Genomic DNA, 16895 nt, shown 5'->3' with positions numbered 1-16895 from the left:
TGCAACAACTGAGCAGGATCTTCCAGAAAGTAAGAAAAGACTGGCTTCTAGCACTGCCACAGCTCCAGCACAGACTCCACCAGGTAAAAGAAACTTAAATTTTACTTGAGCGCTACAAAAAGAGCGAGGAAGGAGTTCCCCTCTTCCGTGCACGCAAGCCACAGGCGCGAGTTTTTCACTAAGCTGCATTATGCCCAAGGTCTGCAGGGGGCACTTTTTCGCATAAAACGTGCAAACTCCTGAATGCACCTTTAATAAAAATAAAACCACCGGACAAAGTTTCAGCTTCTGAGGCACTTTTAATTTAAGCATATGCATAAAGACCCTGTATCTGATTCTTTTCCTTCACGTAGCGAAATGAAATGTGTTCTTCCCTTCGGTATTATGTAAATAAGGACTTGAGATAGTCAATATTAAAGTCCTTGATTTGACTGTAAACTCACAAGTTTTTTTTTTTGGTAGTTTTTTGACTGCATTGTTCTACTAAAGTTATCAAACACATTTTAAAGCCCCTCCTAAGGAGGGAGTTGGATTTTCAAAATGTATAGAACATGTTAGGGCTGAGTTTGAACCACAATGTGTCAGGCCCACTCCTGTTACTAGGGAGTGGGTCTGCCTTGCTGCTCTCTCTCTCTCTCCCCTCTCCTGTAGGTGAGCAGGTTGTGTGGGCGGCTCATCAGTGCATTGGCATCACCTGTCCGGGGAGTGGCCTCATCTGTTACACCTGTGATGCTGCCTACTTAGGCTGGCTGCAGTCCACTCTCCGATGCGGGATCGTTGTTCCACCTCAGTCAGTTTTCCTGTCTGAGTTTCCCTAGTCTGGTTGGATTTTGTGCCTTGACCCCGTACCCTCTCCGTTGTAGCCTGGACCACCTCGTTTAACCTCCTCGCCTGCCACCTGCTCACCAGGCCTCCAGAACCTCTGACCCATCCACGCCTGCCGGTGGCGCAGCCACAGCCTCGGACTCGGGCCTTGGACCAGGCCAAGTCAAAAAACCCTTTAAACCCAGTCCTATGGTGTCGGTTTGCCTATCTGCGTCTGAGCCTCTGTTTCACCTGCCGTGACACAATGACTTGACTGTATTGTGATTTGTGTGTGTGTATTCTGTTTCATTCAGTGAGGACAGTTCAGTCTCCCCACCTGAACTCCCAGACTCCCCTGCCATGACAGCAGCTCCAGCCTCTGAGCATCAACACCAGCACCACCCTCCCCACCTGCACAGGGACTGTCTTCTGCACGAGCTGCTCTGCACCGTAGTTTCCTTCCAGTTGTTTCTACATACAGCTTTATACATACATGGACATTTATTTTGTAAATTGCACAGGGAGAAAATCCAGTTGCTATTCAGTAACAAACACTGATATCCATACAAATGCCTCAATCAAAATGTGAAGGCTCATCTGAATCTCTCTGTCACGATGCAAGGTGGAAGGACCCACACGCAGGCAGCCAGGCAGAGTTCAAGAAGTCCTTTATTTTCAGGAACGGGAACGCAGGATTCAGGAACGCAGGATTCAGGACAGCTGAGCTGAGCCAACATGCAGTCAGGGACACAAAAGCATGCAGACAGACCCACCAAGAAACACCAGGAGAGCAGGGCTTGGTAAATGGACGAGACTTATATAGCGCTTTTTACCCTGCATTGACAGAGCTCAGGAGCAGACGGGGAACTGACGGAACGGGAACAGGTGTGCTGCGCTCCTAGCAGCAACAGGAACGGGAACAAGGCTGCACACCAGCAGCAATAAGAATGGGAACAGGGCTGCACACCAGCAGGAACAGGATCGGAACTCCTCCCTCCCCAAAGGCCGTCCAGGACGGGAGAATCAGGGGAAACAGCAAGCTTCGCTGGTGGGGGCCCGGGGCACACGGTCCGGGGGCGAGCTTCTTTGCTGGCACATGATCTGGGGGCGAGCTTCTTCACCGACACACGATCCGGGGCAAGCTTCTTCGCTGGCGGGGGCCCGGGACATGCAATCTGGGTGCGAGCTGTGCCGGCGGCAGCCAGAGGCAGACGATCCGGGGCAGCTTCAGACTCACTGCCCGCTGGGTCCAGTGTTGGTTGGTTCCTTCTGTCATGATGCAAGGTGGAAGGACCCACGCGCAGGCAGCCAGGCGGAGTTCAAAAAGTCCTTTATTTTCAGGAACGGGAACACAGGGATACAGGAACGCAGGATTCAGGAACGCAGGATTCAGGACGGCTGAGCTTAGCCAACATGCAGGCAGGGACACAAAAGCATGCAGACAGACCCACATAGAACTAACAAGACACACCAGGAGAGCAGGGCTTATATAGAGGGCAGGACAGTTGATACCCTTTAGGGCAGTAATGAGGGAGGCAGGAGAACAATGAAGGCAGATAGAAAACAGGACGACAGGACATGCACAGGACAAAACAGGATGCACACTGTCAGCGTGCTCGTCACGCTGTATGAGGATATATGTACTTCCAGGACGAAAAAGAGGAAGGAGAGAATGAGACTGCAGGGACATGGGAAAACCTCTCTGGAGAAAAGACTGTAAAAATGGACCAACCACTCCTGAAGGTTTGGCCAAATTTTGTAAATTTTGGTCTCATTTGACTTTGTTTACTGACAACAATGTATGTTTGTCGTATCTTTAGTTTTTCGTTGTGGTGGTTCTTGGTCATGTCCAGTGATTGGAGGTTTGCCAATTGCTGTGACAGAATAAATACAACCAAACCATCAGTTGGAGAGTGGCTTTCTCTGATCCAAATGAAAAACTTTGAGAACAGATGTCAGTCAAAAAATCTTCTCAGAGCAGTCTTTGAAAAACAAGGACTTGTTCCCATGTCAGATGTACGAGGGGGGACCCAAAAGAAACCGGACTGTGGTTATAACTTTTTATTTTTTTATTTTCGCATTTAATCAAAACTGTCACCTTCAAAGTACTCTCCTTCGGCTTGAATACAGTGCTGCAGCCGGGATTTCCATTGCTCAGAACACTCAGCATGCTGCTGCGTAATGGTCCCTTTAAAAGCGTCCTTCGATTTTTTTTCCACTTCTTCCACGTCATCAAATCTCTGCGACTTCAGTTCCTTGTTCATTCTTGGGAAGACAAAAAACTCGCACCTGGCTAAATCGAGGGAATACGGCGGATGGGGAAGCAGGGCCATGCCGTTTTTCATCAGGAACTGTTTTACGCGCAGAACCCTGTGCGTAGAACAGTCCCCACTCTCCCACAGCGCCGGCCGCTTCAGCCTGACCGCCTCCCGGAGCTGCCGCAGCAGTGATGATCGTCCCAAACAGCCTGCATCGTCCTCCAGCTGACTTTTCAGCTCCTGGCACATGTCCACGCGAGCCTCTTTCTGCTCCGTGGTTAAGAGGCGCGGGACCATTTTCGCATTTTTCGAAGAAGGGGGCGGGACTGTAACAACATAAACACTGCCTGTGAGCTGCCTGTGTGTCTTTGTGAGGTGAAATTTTTCACAGTAATGCTTAAGGCTATGCTATAGTGACATATAATGGCCAAAAGTCTGAAATCATTCTTTTTTTCTTTTTTTTTTTTATAACCACAGTCCGGTAACTTTTGGTTCCCCCCTCGTATGTATTGTTTCACAGAGTCACATTCAGTGAGGTGAAAAGTTCTGAGGAGAGGAGGAGGAAGAGAAGGATGAAGAGAATCTTCAGGACTCACAGCCTCCTCTCTGCTCTCAGTCGTTCTTCCACCTGCAGAGAGATGAGAGGTGGTGGTCAGAGAGTGTGAAGCAGTGAGGACTTCAGTCCTGTTCAGAGCAGCAGTCAGCAGCTCAGAGCTCATGAAGGACCACCACTGTCAGACCAACACAACAAGCCTGTGGCTCCTCTGATTGGCTGACTGTGTGTCCTCTGCTGTCCAATCCTGAAGCTGCTCAGCGTTCTCCTCTCACAGCCTCACTGAGAGTCAAACACTGGATCTTTGTTCTCACACTGACTGTGTTTAGTCCAAACCTGCTGAAAGCAGCATGGACTCACTCCAACCATCTACTGACCTCAGAGTCTGCAGGCTGCAGTCTGGACTCTGCTGGAGAGCAACCAGCTGCTGCACATCTGGAGCCTGCAGATGGTTGTCATCCAGGTCGAGTTCCTCCAGGTGGGAGGGGTTGGACTTCAGAGCTGAGGCCAGAGAAGAACAGCTGATCTTTGACAAACTGCAGCTCTCCAACCTGAATAAAGAGAGAAAGCAGCAGAATCAATGAGGAGGAACCAATCAGATGTATTGATGGAGAAATGAGCAGCTCCACATTACTGAGTCCTGATCAATCAGCTGTTCTGTTGTTGCGGATCTTCATCACACACAACATTCACACTCCTCCTCATGTCCACACACACCAGTCAGCTGCTGCTGAGCTCAGTCCACTCTCTCACTGCAGGATCAGAGTCTCAGATCAGCTGCTGACAAACATTTCTCCTTCTACAACAGGAACAGAAAGTCAACTGACCTCAGAGTCTGCAGAACACAGAGTGGACTCTGCAGAAAACCACACAGCTGAGAAACTCCTGAATCCTGCACACGGTTCCTGCTCAGGTCCAGATGTTCCAGATGTTTCAGGAGGGAGGGGTTGGACTTCAGAGCTGAGGCCAGAGAAGAACAGCTGATTTCTGACAACCTGCAGTGCTGCAAGCTGAATAAAGAGAGAAAGAAGTGAGATTAGAGGACGAAGTTTGATGTTGAAGTGATTGACTACGTTTCCATGCAGTCAGTAATCCTTTAAAAACTGGAATATTATCAATAACCTGGTTATACGTAGTCATATAATCATTACCAAAATTCTGAATTTGTTCATATTCTGGTTAAAAAATACCTGAATGACACTCCTGGATTCCTCCCTTTCGAACCTGAATATTTGGTTATATCAATACGTATCAGAATCTCCCCTTTGAAAGGAACATTCATTTATTTTCTGCACATGTTCGATGCCGCGGTTGAGATGGGGATATTCCAGTTGATCACAATCACCATGTATACAGGAGGAACTCTGTCTGCTCACACATGTAACAGGTTATTCCCAAAGTTTCAGAAAGCAGAATTTGGACCTTAACCTGAATACTGACGGCATATCAACGTCGTGACTGAGAGCTGAAGAAGGTTCAGACTGGAAGAGTTTAGAAATGTAAAGTCCAAACAGCTGAAGCCTCCAGGAGGAGAAGAGCTCTCATCAACAAGCTGCAGAGCTCAGTCCACTCCCTCTCATCACTGATACAGAGATAGAAACTTTATTTCCCTTCTTCACTAAAAACAGAAGTTTGTCTTGGACATGGCTTCATGACAGATTAAAAAAACACTCATTCAAACATTCAAACACAACAAGAGATGGAGCTGGCACACGTCAGCTTCGTTTGTTTCCGTGTTCCGGCTTTTGTTTTGACTTCCACCAGAAGTCTTGCTGCTCGGGGCGTTTAAAAATGGCGCCACCTGCTGTCAGTTTGGAGCTGCTCCCTGGATCAGCGTAAACGGTATGAACGGCTCCTGCCTGCTTCTCCTTGTCTCTGCTTTGGAAGCTTGGCAGATGTTTCATATGACGTTGCTCTGTGTTTCCAGCAGCAGCATCAGAAATGAACCTCAGATCTCATGATCAGAGTTTCAGCCCCTTGGTCGGCAGAATGAGGAGCGCTTGTTTACTTCGGCCTTTGCTATTTGAAATGTTTGGAGCGGGTTTGGGGGTCACTCCTGCAAAAATAGAACCCACTACTGAAATGGAAATGTGCTTTGTTCATCCAGTTTCACTCTGCATGAAGGAAGTCTGGCCCCGTCCAGCTGGTCTGTTGGGCCAGGGGACGCTACAACAGGGAAGAACAGGGCCGCTGGTTTAGTGCTGTTTAAAACAGTTACTGAAGAGGAGATGAATGATTGATATTTATTCAGTTCTACATAGCAACTCACATATTGTGGGTTTTTAGTAGTTTATAACTGTTTAAACAAAAAAAAAAACTGTTTTCATTTCAATGTTGTTCAAGTCTGAATACTTAGTTTTAACCTCTTCTATACAGAATTCAAATCCTTCAACATTTGCTTCTGAATATTTTCTAATTTTGGTTGTAAATGTGAGCTGAAATGAGTTAGAAATGAGTGAATCCTCTTTAGATGAGACTGATCAGACTGATCCTTGGTGTCCATTTCTTCTTCTTCAGAAGGTTGGAGCTCTGAGGAAGTGAAAGAAGAACTGGGGTTCTTCTTCTCCCTGATTTGATCTTTGATCTTTTGGAGAGCTGAACTGATGTGAAGATCAAACAGAAGCAGAGCCCAGCGGAGGACATGTCAACAGCCAAGGTTACTGGACAGAAAGTCAACAAGTCCAGAGTCTGCAGAGCTGCTGAGAGTCTGGAGCTCCAGCTGGGAGATCAGTGACAGCTTGATCCAGGAGAGATCAGCCTGCTCTGAAAGCTGAAGGTCAACATGGAGCGTGTCAGAGGTTCACAGTCAATGATCCACTGCAGCTCCTTTCTTCTTCTAGCAAGCTTTGAAATGTGGAGCTGCACACGGCTCTGCCACCGTCACAGGACTAAAGACCAGAGAAGAAGCTCCGTTTCTCCTGGAGATCCTCAGAGTGGATCACTCTCAGATCAGCCTGATGTCTGACCTTTAGTGTCAACACATCTTTACTGAAACACACTCAAACATGGAGTCTGACCTCAGAGTCTGCAGAACACAGAGTGGACTCTGCAGAAAACCACACAGCTGAGAAACTCCTGAATCCTGCACACGGTTCAAACTCAGGTCCAGAAGTTCCAGATGTTTCAGGAGGGAGGGGTTGGACTTCAGAGCTGAGGCCAGAGAAGAACAGCTGATCTCTGACAACCTGCAGCTCTCCAACCTGAATAAAGAGAGAAAGCAGCAGAATCAATGAGGAGGAACCAATCAGATGTATTGATGGAGAAATGAGCAGCTCCACATTACTGAGTCCTGATCAATCAGCTGTTCTGTTGCTGTGGATCTTCATCACACACAACATTCACACTCCTCCTCATGTCCACACACACCAGTCAGCTGCTGCTGAGCTCAGTCCACTCTCTCACTGCAGGATCAGAGTCTCAGATCAGCTGCTGACAAATATCTCTTCTTATACAAGAGTGTGCGCACGCACGCACGCACGCACGCACACACACACACACACACACACACACACACACACACACACAAACAAGCTTCACTCTCTCCGAGTTAGCGACACCACTTGCAAAACTGCAATATGACTCCTCCAAAAGACAGTATTCTGGGTCGTGCCAGGCTGCACACTTGACAGTACTACTCCTTCACTTTAGCCCGTGAACTTTTACAACTCAGAGGATGAGGCTCTGCCACAGTCACAGGACTAAAGACCAGAGAAGAAGCTCCGTTCCTCCTGGAGATCCTCAGTGTGGATCACTCTCAGATCAGCCTGATGTCTGACCTTTAGTGTCAACACTACTTTACTGAAACACACTCAAACATGGAGTCTGACCTCAGAGTCTGCAGACCACAGAGTGGACTCTGCAGAAAACCACACAGCTGAGATACTCCTGAATCCTGCAGACGATTCCAGCTCAGGTCCAGATGTTCCAGATGTTTCAGGAGGGAGGGGTTGGACTTCAGAGCCGAGGCCAGAGAAGAACAGCTGATCTCTGAAAAACTGCATCTCTCCAACCTGAATAAAGAGAGAAAGAAGTGAGATTAGAGGACAGAGTTTGATGTTGAAATGTTTGACTACGTTTACCTGCAGTCAATAACCCTTTCAAAACTGGAATATTGTCAATAACCTGGTTACACGTAGTCATATAATCATCATCAAAATCCTGAATATGTTCATAATCTGGTTTAAAAAACCTGAATTCGACACCTGGGTTCCTCCTTTTCTTAGCTAGCTTGGTCATATAAACTTGTATCAGAATCTCCCCTTTGAAAGCAACATTCATTTGTGTTCCGCACATGAAGCACAAACACGGAGGTAAACAAACACGGTGAAACTCAGACGCAGCACCACACTTCTGGAGTCAGGAGGAAACAAATGACTTTGTTAGATGGTGGTGTGGATGTGTATGGCACAGCTCCAGATCCATTTCCACTTTCTTCTTCACATTCTCTCCTTGTATTAATGAAGACCATGAGGAACAGTCGTGTTCAGTAATGCTGCTGGGTCAGAACCAGCACCAAAGCACAAACAAAGGCCACTGCTTTCGGCCCCGGACTGTTCCTGATCCACCGTGCTGCTGCTGCTGCTGTGTTTGGATTTTCATGACATTCTCCGTGTGTCGTAGTTTAGATGGGGATTTTCCAACTGATCACAATCAACATGTATACAGGAGGAACTCTGTCTGCTCATGTAAACGACTTATTCCCAATGTTTCAGAAAGCACAATTTGGACCTTCACCTGAATATTGACTGCATAATAACTCGGGGTGTCAACGTTGACAATTTTTTCTGCACCTCTAACCGGGACTTCTAACCAATGTGTTACCGGTTACACGTGATATCAGAATATTTGTGATTTTTTTTCTAGTGTACTTGCGCTGTATGACCAGGAGAGGGTTCTGTCTCCATTGGAATACAGTCCTTCATAATCTAATTAAATCAAAGACATTGCAGTAGTTATTAGCCAAAAGGGCCACCATTTCAGCTATTAGGTTGATGATATGTTCACAAAGTGTTTTGTCATATTTCTTTGATTTGTTGGACATAAAGTCCCTCATGCTAGCTTGTGAACAGCTAGCGGTAGCTAGCTAGCAAGCATTAGCACTAGCAACTCTCCCTCCTATTTGTTGAGGTGTCTCCATGGCAGATGGTCTCTCCTGGATGCAGTGCTGCTGTTGTGAACCAGCTTTTCTTGACACAGCTTAGACCCAACAGTGTTTCCAGTTTGTTAGAAAAGCTGCCACACGGCGCTCTGCTTGTTGTGAGCTACCATCGCGTCTCCGAGTCAACTTGAGTGCAACACTGACTGCAGGTTTGTTTTTTTTAAATCAACATAACATTGCACCTTATCTATTATGTGTGCAGATGACTGCACTAGAGGGAACATTTAGTGAGCTAATGTTATTATGTGAAGATTTAAAGGTTGTATAGAAGATCTTTATTACTAACAAAAATGAATTAAAGCTAAAAAATGGCGTTACTAAGCTGCAGCAGCCTTGTTTTTATCATGATAAAAAAAAATAAAATAAAAATTAATCAACTCTGGAGGTTGTAAAATCAATATTACTTTAGCCAATCAATAACGAGGTAGCCTCGTTATCTATTGGTTTTCTAACATGTCAATCAACCTCTCTACATTTTTAGCGTAACTGTCATGCTCCTACGCACTTTACGTACCCCCCTCCTGTTGTCGGCACAACACTCCCCCATGCGCTCCACCCCACTCTCCCCATGCTAAGCTCTGCTGCCGCAATCAACACCTTTTCACATGTAGACTTGAGACAATTTTTCTTAATCATAGCTACAACGTGCTGCCATTTGGCGAAAATGTATGTTTAATCTTAAAACAAGACTTGTATGAAAAAGTCCGGAGAGTGAGAGGAGGAGGGGGGGTTTGTTCACGTCTGCAGGCTGCAGCGCACACAGACCAGCTGTGAGCTCCGAGCGTGAGTCTGCTCCAGTCCTGCAGCTCCACACAAACCTCCCCGTCCTCCTCTGATCCACCCGAGAGCAGGGACGGCTCAGGGACAGGATTTGGCGCAAGTACAGGATTTTACTCATATTCGCTGTGTTTTGTGTTGTTCAAAAGGACACGTTGGTAGCTATGTGTTAGCGCTATGATGCTAAGTTGCTACATGCTACTTGCTACTTTCTGCGTAAGGAGGAGGCGGTCCTCCGGAGAGAGCAGGGGAGGAGGGGGTGTAGGTCACGCATGCGCAGCATTTCAAAAAGGACTAACTGTCACTGGATTTCTCCGTCCGTGGAAAATCCTCTATACAAACTTTAAGGCAACAACATGACCCCAAAAACATTATATATAGGTGAAAAAAGAACAGAGTAACAGGAGGACGAAAATGAAGTCTACACGGTTATTGATTCTCCGAAATGGTTATGATTTATTATCCAGGTTCACCGGGGACGTTGCTCTGTGTTTCCAGCAGGCAGCATCAGAAATGAACCTCAGGTCTCAGCCGTGATCAGAGTTTCAGCCCCTTGGTCGGCAGAATGAGGAGCACTTGTTTACTTCTGCCGTTGCAATTTGAAATGTTTGGAGCGGGTTTGGGGGTCACTCCTGTAAAAATAGAACCCACTACTGAAATGAAAATGTGCTTTGTTCATCCAGCTTCACTCTGCATGAAGGAAGTCTGGCCCCGTCCAGCTGGTCTGTTGGGCCAGGGGACGCTACAACAGGGAAGAACAGGGCCGCTGGTTTAGTGCTGTTTAAAACAGTTATTGAAGAGGGGATGAATGATTGATATTTATTCAGGTCTACACAGTAGCTCTCATATTGTGGATTTTTATGAGTTTAGAACTGTTTTAAAGTAAAAAAAACTGTTTTTATTTTAATGTTCTTCAGGTGTGAATACTTAGTTCTAACCTTTTCTATACAGAACTCAAATCCTTTAGTATTTGCTTCTGAATAATTTCTCACTTTGGTTATAAATGTGAGCTGAAATGAGTTAGAAATGAGTTAATTCTCTTTATACGAGACTGATCCTTGGTGTCCTTTTCGTCTTCTTAAAGGGGCTGTATCATGCTTTTTTAGCTAGTCCAAAACCTAGTAAAGGCAAGGAAAAGTCATTTTGTGTGAAATAAAGACTTTCTGTGGCCAATTCTGAAACCCGGAAGAGAAAACGCTCTGTTTCTGTCACGGGTGCAGGACGGAAGGAGCCATGCGCAGGCAGTCAGGCAGAGGTCAGCTTGTTTATTTACAGGCTTCCAGGGAAACAAACGCAGGGCAAGCTGAGCTGAGGTGCAGGCAGGGACACAGAACACACGGACAACCCACAACGAACCGACAAGGAAAAGTGAGGGACTCAGGCTTTAAATAAGGTAGACACAGGTGAGGCACATGAGAGCACTAACGAGGGAGGAGACCAGGCAGGAGAACATGAGGAACAGACAATCAGGAGAGACAGGGCATGCAGAAATTAGCAAACAAAACCGAAACCAGCCCTGAGCACCCCCACATGGCCGGAGGGCCACAGGACGTTACAGTTTGACTGAAAATCCCGCCTCTCCCCCTGTGGACTTTGACTGACAGCGTACTTCAACCAATCGGAGCTTCAAAACAAATACGTCATGGGTTAGCTTCTCTGAGGGTTAGCTTTAGCTCTTTAGCTCTAGCTTGTCGACACGCGAAAACGTATTTTCCTGTTAGAAACTAACCAAGCACAGACCCTTCAGACTCTTGCTCTTGCTTGATTATTGCTTTCAGACGACGGTCAAAGTTTATCTCCGTAATCAGAGATATAAAAAGTGACAACACTGATTGCCGAGGGCCTGCGGGAGGGGGGCTCAGGAGAGCCATCTTCACAGTGTGACGTCACTATGGGTTAAAAGACTGTTTTCATGGGTACGGGAGGGGCTGCTTCTCTGAGCAGCAGAAAAATGAGGAAAGCTCAAACACACAGGCACGAAGGGAAAAAAATGCTTTGGGGGTGTTTTTGACGAGTACATAACTATATAACAAGTTGAAACATACAAAAAGTGAATTTTGCATGATACAGCCCCTTTAAGAAGGTTGGAGCTCCGAGGAAGTGAAAGTAGAACTGGGGTTCTTCTTCTCCTCCCTGATTTGATCTTTGATCTTTTGGAGAGCTGAACTGATGTGAAGACCAAACAGAAGCAGAGTCCAGTGGAGGACATGTCAACAGCCAAGGTTACTGGACAGAAAGCCAACAAGTCCAGAGTCTGCAGAGCTGCTGAGAGTCTGGAGCTCCAGCTGGGAGATCAGTGACAGCTTGATCCAGAAGAGATCAGCCTGCTCTGAAAGCTGAAGGTCAACATGGAGCGTGTCAGAGGTTCACAGTCAATGATCCACTGCAGCTCCTTTCTTCTTCTAGCAAGCTCTGAAATGTGGAGCTGCACACGGCTCTGCCACCGTCACAGGACTAAAGACCAGAGAAGAAGCTCTGTTCCTCCTGGAGATCCTCAGTGTGGATCACTCTCAGATCAGCCTGATGTCTGACCTTTAAGGCTCTAATTTGACGGCGCAACTTGGCGATGATCACCGGAGGAGGCAGCGCATTCCTATTTTCGACAGGCGCAGAAGAGGGTGCCTGGCCGGTCCGCTGCACTTGCGCCAAGATGGGCGTGGCGGCGCACCAGGGGGAGGGGTCGACAGAATCAGCTGGACGCAGTGATAGTTTCGTGCAGAAGGTGTGAGCGGGCTGGGGAGCATAGGATCTGATGACACTGACAGCTTGTCAGTGTCATGAAAGATACATATAATCACTCATGAAGCACATAATTGTTTTTATTATCTTCTTTAGCACTAGAACAGTGAAGATGGTCTGACAGACCGTTTGGGTTTTTGGAATTCAAATAAATCTGTTAAAAATAATTCCCCTGTCCTCTAATTCTTTGACTTTTCCTAAATATGTGTCTTGTATGTTTTTCTGAAGCAAATAAGGTCCTAACAATGACACAAATAATATTACAAAGCATTTATACCTCCAAAGGCCAACAGCGTCTCACAGACTGCTGATAAAAAAAGACACACTTCACGGGGCTTTTTTTTTTTTCTGCTACTGATTTGGTTCATGTGCGCGTCTGAACAGGGAGCTAGCTCTGACAGCAGACAATCAGACAGACAGCCAAAAATATCAAGCAAATCCCAAAAGAAAGACAGTAAAAACAGGCATAAATAAGAGATATAAGGTGGAAGAAGCTTTAGCAATGGTACAGGAGGTAAGTGAGGGGGAATCGGATGGCGGAGACGTGTCAGACATCAGCGATCTTGACTGGAGTGAAGAGGAGGAACGTTCTGAATCAGAGTCAGAACAGGCACGCGCCAAACAGCGAAACAAATTTAATCCTGCTGCCCCAAAAATGCCCGATCGACCTCCGGCTGCTGTACAGTCCAGCGCATAACCTGCAGTGGCGCATGGAAGCGCTCACGCGTCACCTCCAGGTATAGAGAATTACTGTAGGCTACTGTCAGTTTAAAACTAAATAATAATAACATAAAATGGTGTAAAAAAATAAACTAATGTAATAAAATTAAACACAACAGTGAACACGGTAGTTGACAGCAGGAGCACTGGCCCAGCGACTCCAGATGTGCCAGTTACAGATTCAGGTAAAATATTATATCCTCCATCAAAGTACAGCAAACCATGTATTTTTCATTTCCAAAAATTAATTTTAGAACGAACATATTTTCTAAATAAAAACCTTTGTCCTGTCGAGCCTGTAGTCCCAGAATCAAATGAGCAGAGTCAGGACGGTACCGTGTGGGAAGGTGTCCGTCCTGGTGCGCAGCCGGGGAGACTTATTTTACTCATTTTAATATGCTTTTGATTATTATTGACGGTTAATAATACAACTTTTTTATGTGTGTTGGTGTGTGTGTGCGTGTTTATCAGGGACACGAGTGCACGGAGTGTCAGTGAGAGGTAACGCTGCGCAAATGCGCACTGTAAAAAGTTAAATAAATTTTGAAACCTGATTTGAGGCATTGATAAAGCAGACATGAGGCATTAAAAGGTTTGCTGATCCTCTTGACTTAATATTTTGTTTATCTTATTTTCGCGCTAGGTTTCGACCGCTGTCGATCTTCCTCAGGCAAAGAACCAACAAAAAAAAAAAAAAAAAACACAAAAAAAAGACAAAGACAGAAAGAAAAGACAAAAGAAAAACAAACGACACGCGAAAATGGTTTCATTTGGGTCAATGCACAATTCGGCCGTGCCCAGAGCAGGATATGTTGTCTCTACAGAGTTGTGACACCAACTCTGTCATCATGAATGAGTCGAAAATGAGGGACTCTCCGCTTTGCGTCGCCTCATTCATGCATGAACAGTTTCTATTTTGTGCTCGGAAGATCTCTCAGGTCATTTTGAACCGAATTAAAGAAAATCCTTCATATGGACAACCAGTCCGTTTGTCACTAGAGCTGACCAACACACTCCACGCAATGACAGCGGCTTCATTCAGTTGACAGATCTGATTAAAAAAATAAAATGAACATATTGCAGGCGCAGAACTATGTGGATCCCGCATGGCTGTATATGCATGCGTTGAACAGCGTAAAAAGCAGGTGAATCATCATTTCTACCTGTGATTTTGAGGAGGAAACCCGCACGATGTCAGAAGTTATTTCACACCATCGGACCAAACACGGTTCGGACAGTCTTGGGCAGGCTCTTAGTGTGTTTTATTGATCTTGCATCTTGTCACGACGCATTTGCTACAGTCATGCACCTGTCAGTTTGCCTTGTCTTTCTTTGTGAATGAATAGTGCCGTGCGTAAAAGCGCACACTGTATGTAAAGACCTCGGCGGAGCCGATCAGCGCTCTGAAAGAAGCATTAGCCTGTAAATGTGTCTGCATTGTTATTTCATTTGTCTGGTTCCCCAAGCTCTTCAAGAGATTATTTATTTTAAAATACCTTCATATACATTGTTGCTTCACTATGGTTTAGTATTGAGGCCAGGAAATAAAATGTAGTTCATCATGTTAATGAAGCAGTGTCCTTTGCTGCAGTGCATTTGAAAAAAAGGAGAGGTGTTCATTTGATTGGTCAAATTACTCTCAGCTGGGTTAAACCCACATTCTCTCCTCCCTCTTGCGCCACCTGCGCCGGTGGGCGGGATGGAGGCGTGACTGCGCCTGGTTCACGAAATTAGGACAATTTTCTGGACACGCCCCATTGACTTTATCCGCCAACGGTGCACTTTGCGCTCCGCTGACAGCGGGCGGACTCGGCGGAGTCTACGAAGCTAGAGCCCTTAGTGTCAACACATCTTTACTGAAACACACTCAAACATGGAGTCTGACCTCAGAGTCTGCAGACCACAGAGTGGACTCTGCAGAAAACCACACAGCTGAGAAACTCCTGAATCCTGCAGACGGTTCCTGCTCAGGTCCAGATGTTCCAGATGTTTCTGGAGGGAGGGGTTGGACTTCAGAGCTGAGGCCAGAGAAGAACAGCTGATCTCTGACAACCTGCAGCCACTCAAACTGAATGAAGAGAGAAAGAAGTGAGATTAGAGGACAGAGTTTGATGTTGAAGTGACTGAGAGCTGAAGAAGGTTCAGCCTGGAAGAGTTTAGAAATTTAAAGTCCAAACAGCTGAAGCCTCCAGGAGAAGAAGAGCTCTCATCAACATGCTGCAGAGCTCAGTCCACTCTCTGTCCAAACAACATCTGGAATCCTCCTAAACTCCTCTCAGTCCTTTGCCTCCAACAGATTCTACCTTCAGACAGTGAACTGACCTCAGAGTCTCCAGGTTACAGTTTGGACTCTCCAGTCCAGCACTCAGAATCTTCACTGATGAATCCTTCAGGTTGTTGTTACTCAGATCCAGATGTTTCAGATGGGAGGGGTCAGAGGTCAGAGCTGAAGTGATCGCTTCACCATGAGAATCCGAGAGTTCACAGCCAGAGAGACTGTAATGAGACCCAGAGAGGACAGGATGCTATGAGAGAGGACACTTTGTTGGACGGTTGGACATCAGACCTGCTCTCCTGTAGAAACTCCACAACCTGCCCCGCTGCACTGAGCTGCAGGTCTTTAGTCCTGTTCCTGCTGAGTCTGACAGGAATTATTTCATCAGATGGAAACAGTCTCAAGAAAATCAAGAGAAGATCTGCTGCTTTACTTTCACTTTGTCTGAGGGCTGATGGGAGGAATTCAAAAAACTGGAATATATTTGAACATTCCAGACAAGAACAGACTGAATGTGAATTAGAACATGAAGGAAGACTGACAGCCTCAGTCTGAACAGATCCTGAGAACTGAGCCAACCTCTGGAGGGGATTGTTTACATTTAGTAACAGCAGGAAATGTAGAGAATAATGGGACGAGTGGACTGATGGGTTCTTCATGACAGATCATTGAGGAGCATCTCCACAGAGGAACGACAGGAACTGCTTTCTACAATCATCACTGAGACATTGATCATGAGGACACGTGGACTCACTCAGCCTTCCTGCAGTTCTTCACAGCTGGGATCAGTCTCCGTCGTCCCTCCTCTGATGTCTTGTACTTCTTCAGGTTCAACTCCTCCAGGACCTGGTCTGACATCTGCAGCATGTAGGCCAGAGCTGAGCAGTGTATCTCAGAGAGTCTCTTCCCAAATCTGTTCTTTGACAGGAACTCTTGGCTCTCCTGATGTACTGAGAGGTCCTTCATCTCCATCAGACAGTGGAAGATGTTGATGCTTCTGTCAGGAGACACTTCTTTACTGTTGATCTTCTTCAGGTTCTTGATGACTCTCTGGATGGTTCCTGGACTGATCTCTGTCTGACCCAGCAGACATTCTAAGAGTGTCTGGTTGGATTCCAGAGCAAGGCCATGAAGGAAGCGGACAAACAGGTCCAGGTGTCCATTTGGACTTCTGGGGGATTTCTGAAGGACGACCTTCAGGAAAACATGGAGAGACGTGAAAACACCATCAATACGGTGATGTCTCCTATCGATGAAGGTCTTCAGGACGTCTGTCTTCCTGTTGGTGAAACAGTGGAACATGAAGACTGCAGCCAGAAACTCCTGAACACTCAGATGGATGAAGCTGTAGACATCTTTCTGGAAGATCACAGACTCTCTTTTGAAGATCTGAGTACAGATTCCAGAGTACAGCGAGGCCTCAGTCACATCCAGACCACACTGCTCCAGGTCTTCTTGGTAGAACACCATGTTTCCTTTGTCCAGATGTTCCAAGGCCATCCTGCCCAGCTTCAGAAGAAGCTCCCTGTCAGCCTCCGTCAGCTCCTGTGGACCCGTCTCAGGTCCTTCATGGTACTTGAGCTTCTTCCTGTGAGTCTGAACCAGCAGAAA

The 16895-nt window shown here is 46.3% G+C and overlaps 1 protein-coding gene across 1 annotated transcript; it reads right to left on the bottom strand.

Annotated features, from left to right (window-relative positions):
• Window positions 1-1454: 1454 nt before the first annotated feature.
• LOC115395806 (NACHT, LRR and PYD domains-containing protein 12-like) lies at window positions 1455-16675 on the bottom strand. The gene is made up of 5 exons (XM_030101462.1): window positions 16039-16675; window positions 15332-15505; window positions 6633-6815; window positions 3993-4166; window positions 1455-3690 (listed from the first exon to the last, which is right to left on the bottom strand). The coding sequence occupies exons 1-5, from the start codon at window positions 16584-16586 to the stop codon at window positions 3675-3677; spliced, it is 1095 nt and encodes a 364-aa protein (XP_029957322.1). The 5' UTR covers window positions 16587-16675; the 3' UTR covers window positions 1455-3674.
• Between the last annotated feature and the right edge of the window lie 220 nt (window positions 16676-16895).

This window comes from Salarias fasciatus, chromosome 10, assembly GCF_902148845.1.
Source record: "Salarias fasciatus chromosome 10, fSalaFa1.1, whole genome shotgun sequence".
Lineage (NCBI taxonomy): Eukaryota > Metazoa > Chordata > Actinopteri > Blenniiformes > Blenniidae > Salarias > Salarias fasciatus.
This window is presented reverse-complemented; position numbering and strand designations above follow the sequence as displayed.

Bases quoted from the DNA above. Each gene is read 5' to 3' on its own strand.
- LOC115395806 (XM_030101462.1), bottom strand. From the start codon at position 16,586: ATGTTCCACTGTTTCACCAACAGGAAGACAGACGTCCTGAAGACCTTC. The intron at 15,506-16,038 runs GTGAGTCCACGT...GTCTCATTACAG, and splicing joins AAGAACTGCAGGAAGGCTGA to TCTCTCTGGCTGTGAACTCT. The intron at 4,167-6,632 runs GTCAGACTCCAT...CTCTTTATTCAG, and splicing joins TGTGTTCTGCAGACTCTGAG to GTTGGAGAGCTGCAGTTTGT.